Genomic DNA, 11,070 nt, shown 5'->3' with positions numbered 1-11,070 from the left:
TAATCAATTAGGAAGAGTCGTTTGCACCTATGCTCAGGCATGTAAATTTCATCACTATTGAAACAAAGATTCTTGCTATGTTGTTCTTGAATTTCAGTTGGAGAAAGTCTTTTGATTGGTGGGTTATTTGTGAATGTAGTGGATATGGGTTTTGATGAACTATTGGTGGAATTTTGATAGGTGGTCAGTTTGGGCTCAATACTGGGAGTGGATCTTTGAGGTGTTTGATGTTTTGTCTCAAAGAGACATGCAAGGCTAGTTGCATGTGCAAGGGATTAAAGGTTTGCGCTAACATCTGCTTTTATGGTTTTTTTTAAGGCGAAACGACTATTTCCCACCCAAAGTTTGATGTTTTGTCAAGTTTCCACCCTTTAACTATAGAAACACCAAATACCCACCCATGTAGATTTAACAAAACCTTAACGGTGGTAAGGGTAAAATCGTTATTTTCGCTATAATATTAAAAATAAACTAAAATAGAATCTAATTTTGCCCCCCTAAACTTTAAAAACTAAAATTTCCCCCAACCTAAGTTTTAAAAAATGGCAGTTTCACCCTAGGGTTTGGTTTTGAAATCTCCGGTGACCGTTTCAGCTCCATTGTCGACGGCCTCTCCCTCCCGAGGCAGCTTCTCCTTCCGGCGAATGCTTTTCTCTCATTTGGAGGCTCGATCGGCTTCGTCTTCGCGAAGACAAAGCTGATCGAGCCTCCAAATGGGAGGAAAGCATTCGTCGGAAGGAGAGGCTGCTTCGGGAGGGAGAGGTCGTCGGCAATGGAGCCGGAACAGTCGCCGGAGATTTCAAAACCAAACCCTAGGGTGAAACTGCCATTTTTTAAAACTTAGGCTAAGGGAAAATTTTAGTTTTTAAAGTTTAGGGGGGCAAAAAGAGATAAAATTTTCAGGCGTTAGGGTTTTGTTAAATCTAACCGGTCATGAGTGGGTGTTTGGTGTTTCCATAGTTAAAGGGGGGACATTTGAGAAAACATCAAACCTTAGGTGGGAAATAGTCGTTTGGCCTTTTTTTAATCCACTAACAAAACAACCAAATTTGTTGTTTTTCCGTTAAATTTCCAACTCTTGCAAGGAGGCGATTGAAGTGAAGTTGGTAATCCCTCTTGGAACAGTTTGAGTTAGCTTAGTTAGCTCTCCGTAGAAATCTTCTAGCAAGGTTGGACCGTAACGATCATTGATAGCTTGCTTGAACTCATCCCATGTCATCCAAACTCAATTTTGATACCATAAATGGACTCCTCCATCTAAGTGGAATGCGGTCAATGCTACCTTTTCTGAAGCAGGTGTTTTGTGAAATTCAAAAAATTGTTCTATCCTTTCCAACCAACTAATAGGATCCTCAGTGCCATCATAACGTGGGAAATCATGCTGGACAACTCAGGGAATAATGGTTCTTTTGTTTTGATTGGGTTGATGGATTGGTGTTTGGTAGATATGGGGTGGAGTTTGGAAATTGTTGGTGGGATAAGTGGAATATGATGGTTGGGTGTAGGTTTGATGTAGTGGTTAGCTATTTTGAGTGTAGTTTGGGTAAGTGTTTGTGGGCAGGTTAATGGGTAGAGGGTTGGAAGAACCTTCATCTAACATCTTTGATGATAAACTTTCTGTGAAGGTCTATGGTTGAATATACATGTTATGGACCATTTTTTTCAGTTGCAGAAATTGTTCTTGAGTGGGATGTTGAGATTTGTGCACAGGTTGTTTGGATGGATTTTGAGGAAAGGTGCGCTCATCGAAACCATGCTCTGATACCATCGTGTTAAGTGTCTAGATTTTACGAGCCTTAGCTTTGACCTCAACCTCATGGCAAAATTCTTGCAAAAAAGTAAAACTAAATTAATTGATAATAAGAGAATTGAATTAGCAAGTCACATATAAGAGTGCCTTTTGCTGTCTCGAGCATGCTCATTTATAAGATTTACAGCATATGTCATGTCATCAATGGTTCAAGTAGTTTGATCCAAGGTTTCCCAACTCCAATTTCACCCAAGATTTGTCCCTTCATTACCATTCCTAGACACAACAGTAGACCATGTTGGATTGAATCCAGAGAGGCTTGTGCCAAAAAGAGAGGGTATGGGCTGCGCCACAGGCCAGCATGGCCCCCATGATAGTCTAACCATTCCCATTAGCTGCTCAGAATTGAATGGTATTCACCGGTTGCATACAAGTTAGCCAAACTTAGGCTCCATTCACATCAATAAGGATATATAATTTTTCTGACACGGCTCCCAGGGAGAGCTCATCTTCACTAATAAAATGTTCAACATTTTTGCTTAGAAGAAAGAAACACCACATCATACAAAGATTAACTAAAGATTCAACAACATTATGAAACCCAGAGTGGCAGATACCATATTATCATACAAATACAGAAGCCTAGTTCATGCCGCTTAGGAACATACCTCTCTGAACAACAAATCCACTAGCAACACTTCCAGCACTTCTAGGCACGTAACAGTACCCCATTTAAAACTTGTTTAGTGCAACCCCAGTTAAAATATTATGAGGTATTCCGGGTAAGATTTTGACATTATTTTTGTTGTTTGTCAATTAATTTAGTTTTGAACTTGTAGAGTCTGCATTTTGTATTAAAAATCATCCTTAGGTCAGCTGCATGTCACTTGAACCGTCAGAATCAACAGTAAGTCGTGGTTTTTAAGTTCAATGGGGTAATTTATGATTTGATATGGTCTTGCACAAAAGTCCACTGGTGTCAATTCAACATAGAAAAGATCGGGATATGATGTCAAAACTTTTTGACTTAATTTCACGTACCTCTATTATGGGATGACCAAACTGATGTTTGATTGAAAATGAACAAGGAAAAGAGACAAGGTGAAATATTTTCCAGGATACCTAAATCCTATTAGTACTTAGTGCTGTCCAATGTGGCGCAAACCACCTACAGGTAAAGCATATCAAATCCTGGAGGTGACCTGACAACACCACAATCCATTTTAAGTCCCGTGATAAATTAAATAATCCTTCAAAGGGTTCAGATTTATAGATAACAAGAGTATTCAAATAATTTATTTTTTATATTATTTTATTTAATTTATAAATAATAAAGATTTAAATTATTTTTTATTATCAATGATAATATAAAAATAATATAAATGATGATGTGATAGATAATATAAAGAATAATTTGGATATTATATTCTTAATTTTGTTATATTTATTTATTAATTTTTTAAAGAATGTTTTAAACATTTAAAAAAATAATATTTTAATAATTTTTATTATGTTAAATTAAACACAATAATATAATATTTTTAAATTACTTATCTTTATGACATTCCTTCAATTTTTTATAAAATATTACTTTAAGTGGACACAGCTTTCAAGTTGAATTCCATGCATCTAGCCAAGCAGGCATGCAACTACTCTGTGGAACAATTGACTTCATGTATCTATATGAAGAAGGAAGAGATACAAAACTTGAAAATAAATTAGTAAAATATTAAAACTTTAAGAGAAAAGGTTTAGGTTTGAGCTTCTGTCATGTTTATAAAATTTTAAATTATTTGATATAATAATTATAAATTTGATTATTGTATTCTAAATTTATCCTTTTAATCAATATAGGTGGAGTATTGGTTAACAAAAAAAAAATGAAAATAAACTTAATGGAAAAAGCAATCAATCTTCACTTGGACTTTTTTTTTTCTTGTTTCTTTGGTTGAAACTTTCATTTACTAACCTATCATGGGGGTGCTTCAAATTTAAAAACAATTGAAATTAAAGGGGACAGATAGAAGAATTGTGAATGAGGTATGAAGAAAGGGATGTCCATTACGGATTCCTTCAATTAATTATTAATGAAACTTGTCAAAACATTGACTCTAATATTAATAATCCAATCACAAAAAAAGACAAGAAAGGATCTAGAAGCAGTGATGTAAGGCAACTGATGAGGCTGCTCCCGGGGCACACAGTTTAGTTTCTTTAATTAATTGAATATATATTTCGTAATAGTTGACCATCACAAAAGCAGTTTAGCTTTCTAGGATGCACGAAGAATCATAGGTTTATTATAAATAATAAAAGCATATATACATATTTTTAGATATATAATTAAAATATATAAATGATATGTCATTATATGATTAAATAATTTTAAATTAAAGATAAAATAATATTTATTTATATGATAATATATTATTTATGTAATCAATTATACAATCATAAAAAGAGACGAGAAGATCTAAAAACTGATGAGGTTGTGTATGGGGCCACACAGTTTTGTTTATTTAATTAACTGGATATAAATTTCATCGTCCTTGACATTCACAAACCTCCTTTAGCTTTTTGGGTTACACAAGATTCATCATAAATAATAAAATTATATATACATATTTTTAAATATATAATTAAGATATATAGATAATATGTTATCATGTGATTAAATAATTTTGAATTAAAAATAAAGTAACATCTAATCACATGATAATATATTATCTGTATACCTAATTATATATTAAAAAATGTGTACATATAAGACTGCTCTATTACAAAATTATTTTATACTTGTTTTTAGGACCCATTATACAACTAGATAATATTTCCATTTATTTTACATCTTTGTAAGTACTTCTCCAATACCTTTGTATGGTTTATGAATAAAATTTGTGATCAAATGATGTAATTATTGTAATAATATCATCCCCGAAACATAATTCTTATTTTGCAATAAATTTCTATGAAATTTTTAAGTGAAAAAATATTATATAAATGATTTTGTGCGAAAGCCACTGATGATAGATTAAGAAAGATGATCATAAACCTATTTTTCTTAAATGATGATCTAAAAAATACATTTTGTATTTAATTATTTATATTAAATTATAAAAAATGTTATACATATATATTTTGAATATATAAATAAATATATGTTTATATATATTTTTATATGATTAGTAGTTATTTTTTCTTTAATTTAAAATCATGTAATCATATAATAATACATATTAAATATATATTTATTTATGTATTTAAAATAAATATGTTAAAATATTTGGATATTATTGAAAAGTCACAAACAAATATTTTAATTATATATGTTAGGCTTTAGTAAAATCTCACCTAATTTTTTTCGGTACAATCCAATTAATTTACATGTCTATTTTCAACCTAATGGCATCCAATTTTGTGACCCATAATTCTTCATGGTACCTCTTGATTGAGAATAGTCAAATTTCAGTGTAAGCAACTGGTAAATAAATAATGCTTAAAATGAAGAAAATGTGTTTAATGTTTATACGAGAATAGTTTTCATGTACTTTGGTCTTCTTGATGCCGTCAGGAAATTCACACGGTTTCAATATTGATATGCAAGTGTTACTCGTGAAAACTTCTCTACAAGATTGACAAGACCCCCACAACATAGACATCCATATCTTACTATATGTAATATATATTTTATAATATAATACATTACAAATAAAAAATGATATATATCATAAGGTGTATTAAATTAATTGATATAATACATATATTATATGATGAGTACATATTATCAATAGGATCGATACATGTTTTAAGAGAAAATGATAATGCAATACGATTGTATATATATATATATTTTAAATTTTAGGGATGTTTATTATATTTATTAAAATGATGACGTGTTACTGATAATTTTATATTATTTTATTAATATTTTATTTTTTAAAACGCATATCATGCAATATAATAAGATACACTATATGATATATGATATAGAAAATTAAATTTTGGATACATAATTCGACTAGCATGCCCTCTAGTTTTATTATCCTAAATTTATATATCAAATAAATACATAAAATATTATGAAATTATCATGTTATTTGCTGGGCGATGCATGTACAACAATAGTCTTTTTGTATACTTGATGTAATCCATGAATTTTAGGTAATATAAATAACAATAAAATTACATATAACTAAATAAGTATACATTTAATGAGTATAATCATATGATTGAATGTTTTTTATGTAAAAATAAAGTAATACTTAATTACATGATAATATTTATAAATATATATTTTATTTATATATTAAAAATAGATACGTATAATATTACCTTATAAATAATTATATTATTCTTCTTAAAAGGATATGCATACTATAAATTATTTATAATTAGTTTGTGAAGTAGTGTACATTAATTCTCTTCCAAACAATTTTGATTTAAGACATTACATGTAACTCATTTATTGTTTTTACTTTTAGGATACGTTTGGTTTGAAAAATATTTTATTATTAAAATTAGAGGATTATCTTGAATATAAGTTACCTTAAGGATTACTAAGTATAAATTATTACTATATTTGATGAAATTTAATAAACTGAATAGATATAAATAACTATTGTATATAGTTAAAAGTAATAAAAGAATATTAATATATTATTTTACTTAAATACCTCTGGGTATAATTATTTTAAAATATTTTTTTATGTTATTCGTTATATTAATTGAAAATAAAATTATTTTTATCCTAAAAAAATAATAAATAAAGATATAGTTATAATAAAATGAAAATTACCTTGGTAATTTTTTAATACCTAAGGTAAAAGTGATAATCAAATTACTCCTCATATTACCTGCTACATCACCATTAGTAATAGAATATTATTAGAATATTTTATTACTTATAAATCAAACAAAATAATGTAAGTAATAAAAGATAGATTATCAGAGTAATTTTTAATGTCCTCTATACTACTGCCAGTAAAATGCCGAAACTATCAGCAAAAAAGTCAAAATTTTGTAGAAATTTTCCTAATTAGCATTTAGCAACAAACAAATACTAGACCCAAAAGTATTAAATTTTTTAGAAAAAAGATTTGAGTTTGAATTTGTGTCACGTTTGTGAAATTTTAACTTATCTGATATAGTGGTTGTAAATTTAATTATTGTGTCTTAGGTTTACTTATCCAATCAATACGGATAAAATCTCTTATTATTAAAAAAATAAAGATAACAAACAAACAAGTAGCAGAGAAAGAAATATATTTTTACTTCCCCATGGAAAATTATTTCTAAAATATATAGAATATTAAAAAAAAAGGAACAAATTTATACCCTTATGGAATTGAGTATTGTTATATATTAGATGAGTAATATTATATGTATTAAAAGTCATTATAATTATCAGTGGTGTGTTTTGATGCAACTAAGTATTATTTTATATATAACAAAAAGTTATTCGGTTATATGATAACATGTCAACGTTATATTTTTATTTCTTTATATGAATTATTAATGCGTAAAATATTATTGTCATTTTATTAATTATTCATTTTGTAACCGAAATAAGGCCTAAAAAACTCATGATATATATAATAATTATCTATTCAAAATGTTCTAATATATAATTATTATAATTTGATGCAACATTGGATTTGAGTAGGGTTAGATCTGAAACAAGCTTGAGCTTAAGCTCGATTTAAACGACCCTAAAATGAGTTAGCCCCTAATGAGCTTGAGCCTACAATTTCGAGCTCGAGCTGTTCATTAAACTTGCAAATTAAAAATTTTGATACAAAACGATGTTGTTTTGATTAATATATATTAAAACAACGTTTTAATAACGAGTTAGTTAAAACTCAAGTTTGAGCTCATTTGCAGTAAGCTTGACGAGCTCGAACTCAAGCTTTATTTCTGCAAATCGAGCTGAACTCGAGTTTGACTCAGTTCGAATCCAACCCTAGATTTGAGTTATATTAGTTTAGTCCAATTAGTGAATTTGTATGATGCAAACCAAATTTATATCAAGCTTTTCAATTAAAAAATAATCTGGTTTGTATAAAAATAGGTGCATCATAATGAATTTCAAATTCATGTTATAACATTGCAAACGTAATCTAAAATTAGCATCTAATTATGTGACTAACCTGCATTTGGGATGACAATGAGAAGGGGTAGGATTAAATACCTTATTCTCTGTTTCTTTCTACATTTTTATCATAAAATCTCTTTTTTGTTAGGGTTAATGAGAGTTAACAACCTTAAATTCGAATCAAAATTATCATCTCTAACCTGTTTAATTCGTTTGGAAGACACTATACCCTGTAAAGTTGAGCTTCATTATATTTGATAGACAATGTTCAAATATGTAAGTCTGTAGAGTTGGTAAAAAAGTTAAAGAAACCAACAACTTATGCATTGAAAAATTTATTCACCAATGTCAAGAACTTTTTTTTTTTTTTTGCAAGAGCACCGGCCTCATGCTAAATTTGCATTATCTAAACACAAATATATATGAACTGTTAATTGATATGACCTTAATTTAAGTAAATCTTCTGCCAACATATATTTTACAAAATGCAAATACATTAAAGTCCACGTCTGAGGAGCAAATTCTAAAGGTGTACTATTCACCAATAGAAGGATGCATGCATACATTCATATGTGTATATGTGTATATATATAATTTCACATTTATCAAGGCTTCAAAAGGGAGTATAAATCTGCAACTGACTCAAGATATGCTCAAAATTATCAGTCGGCTTATCAATTGTATGATTGTGCATCCCTTCGTAAGTTGTCAATACAACACCTTCATCTTTGGTTAGGCGTTGTACTTGCTTCTTTACATTGCATCCTTGATGTGTACAACGGTAGTAGCTTCTGCATATATAAAATAAAATAGATGTTATCACTATAAATTCACCCATAAAATTGGTAAACAAATTATGTGTTATAATATAAAATAATATTTAATGATGCAATAATACATCATATGTATATTTATTTGTATATTCAAGGTTATATACATATAATATTGTTTTAAATTCACTTTCACAAAACTTTTATCATTTTACTCGTCTGATTAGTAAGATTCCCATGTTTTGTTATGATCCTATGAGATATCAATGTTATTTTAGATGTTCCTTAAGATTTGACATGAATCCCATGTTTCATATTCATAAATACGAAATTAGATTAATTAGCTAGGGTTACATGTGAGTTTTCAGACCTTTTTCTTCTGTGTTCTCAACAATTTCAAACCTGATCTTGGAGTTATAATTGATTCAAACTCTTAAAGATCGATTGGGGTGTGGAAGATCAATAGATCTGTGAATGTTTTAAGTGTTTATAAGTATATACATTTAACGCTTAGCCAAAAAAAAAAAAGTATATACATTTACAGTTTATGGAAACCCTAGATGCAATTAACGTCTTCTTTTTGGAAAAGTGAATCTAAAAATTAGGATTTATAAATACCCTTTTGTGCAAACAAATTAGAAATGGAGAAACCCTAGAACTAATTTGATATTTCCTTTACCGTATTGAAAACGGTAAAGGAAACTATGTAAAACTGTTTGGTACTGCATCAGAGACATGCAAGGATGATGCACGCATAATTTGCAGTAATCTTTCTACCATAACCCTAATTTAGAAACAACGCAATTGCACTAAACCCTTTCACAATAATCTTGCAAATGTGAAATTGAAAATCTGTGAAGCAAGAAGATGATTAATTATTTAACTAACCTGGGAAATTTGTTGTTCTTGACAGCTTTTTGACCATATTTCCTCCACCGATATCCATCATCGAGGATATCAACATGGCTCCTCGTTTGAAAAGCAAATCTGGGTTTTCTAACCTTCTTTTCCCCTTTCTTTTTACTCGATTTTGCCGCATTTTCAGACGCTAGAGACCCTCCATCAATCTGAGAAAGGTCTTTAACATGATTTGTACTACTTTTTGGGACAAGCCCTTCTGGCTTCAGCCCCAAAAACCCACTTGACGAGCTATCTCCAAGACTGAAAACATGGTCAGAATTTGCTCTATGCGACGTCTTTGTGGGATAACCTGACTGCCCCGTAGAGGAACAAGGGAAGAACATTTGGTAGTTTTCCATTTAACCCCAGTAAAGAAGAAGAAGAACTATTGTTTGTCCAACAAGGTTGAATTGAAATCAAAACAAAACGAGAGGAGTGCTTGGTGGGGGCAGAATCACGGAAAATATATGAATGAATGATAAATTTATGGAGAACAGAAATAGAATAAGAATTGCACAGTCCCTATATATAGAGAAAGTTTAAGGTGTCGTAGACGACACGAAAATATTTCTAAGAGAAAGAAAAATAGCTCCATCAGCGGGTTGATTAGAAAAAAGTAAAGTGGAAAATGGTGGCGGCTCCATCATTAGGAGAAAGACATTACCATTTTAATAATCACAATAATAGTACATAAAATAGATCAATTGAATTCATGGACGGCTATTAGTAGGGCCCTTGCCTAATAAGACTCTCCCATGCTTCATTGGTTAACCATGTGTTAAAATTAAAAGATGGTCAAGTGAGATAGTAAATCACGTCTCATTTTTATATTTATCTAATAAAATCACATATACATGGTATAACTTTTAGCAATATGTCCATTGAGGACCCTTACGATTGGATGATAAAAAGAAGATGTTATATATAAAAAATATGAATTTAAATCTTTTTCTATAATATATTAAAATTAAATTTTTATCTTATCTAATTTAATAATTATGAAATCAATCATTATATTCAGAATTTGTCCAACTTAATAAGGTTAGTTCAATCTCAAAGATCACGTTTTGATTCCAGTATTGAAAGGTTATATGATAAGTAATCTTTTTATTATTGATATTACTTTATTTGTTTTATCAAATAATAAAAATTTTTGATAATTTTTTATTATTAATAGTAATATGATAGTTAATATAATTATTATATCTACCTTAACCTTGATTTTATTATCATTTTATCATTACTTATTATTTTTTAATACCAAAATATCTCTATTTTAAATTAATATAATAAGTAATATAAATAATATTTTAAAATAATTATATTTAATGACATTTAAGCAAAATAATATATTAATATTTTTTTATTATCTTAACTAAATACAATAATTATTTATACGTATTCATTTTTATCAAATACCCAGTAATCTTTTAATGATTTATTTTTATAATAATATTTTATTCTTAATAATAAAATATTATTTGAATCAAACATGTCTTTTAAATTATAAAATATATAGATGAATTAGTGTATGTTATATTTCAAGAAGACATTACGGG

At 28.7% G+C, this 11,070-nt stretch overlaps 1 protein-coding gene across 1 annotated transcript; it reads right to left on the bottom strand.

Moving 5' to 3' along the window:
* Nucleotides 1-8,213: 8,213 nt before the first annotated feature.
* Nucleotides 8,214-10,030, bottom strand: LOC123223180 (probable WRKY transcription factor 75). Its single transcript, XM_044646276.1, has 2 exons — nucleotides 9,500-10,030; nucleotides 8,214-8,632 (listed from the first exon to the last, which is right to left on the bottom strand). The coding sequence occupies exons 1-2, from the start codon at nucleotides 9,868-9,870 to the stop codon at nucleotides 8,455-8,457; spliced, it is 549 nt and encodes a 182-aa protein (XP_044502211.1). The 5' UTR covers nucleotides 9,871-10,030; the 3' UTR covers nucleotides 8,214-8,454.
* Between the last annotated feature and the right edge of the window lie 1,040 nt (nucleotides 10,031-11,070).

Source organism: Mangifera indica, chromosome 8, assembly GCF_011075055.1.
Source record: "Mangifera indica cultivar Alphonso chromosome 8, CATAS_Mindica_2.1, whole genome shotgun sequence".
Taxonomy (NCBI): domain Eukaryota; kingdom Viridiplantae; phylum Streptophyta; class Magnoliopsida; order Sapindales; family Anacardiaceae; genus Mangifera; species Mangifera indica.
The sequence above is the reverse complement of the archived record's forward strand: the minus strand, read 5'-3'. Positions and strand labels throughout refer to the sequence as shown.

Bases quoted from the DNA above. Each gene is read 5' to 3' on its own strand.
- LOC123223180 (XM_044646276.1), bottom strand. From the start codon at position 9,870: ATGGAAAACTACCAAATGTTCTTCCCTTGTTCCTCTACGGGGCAGTCA. The intron at 8,633-9,499 runs GTTAGTTAAATA...TTATATATGCAG, and splicing joins AAGAACAACAAATTTCCCAG to AAGCTACTACCGTTGTACAC.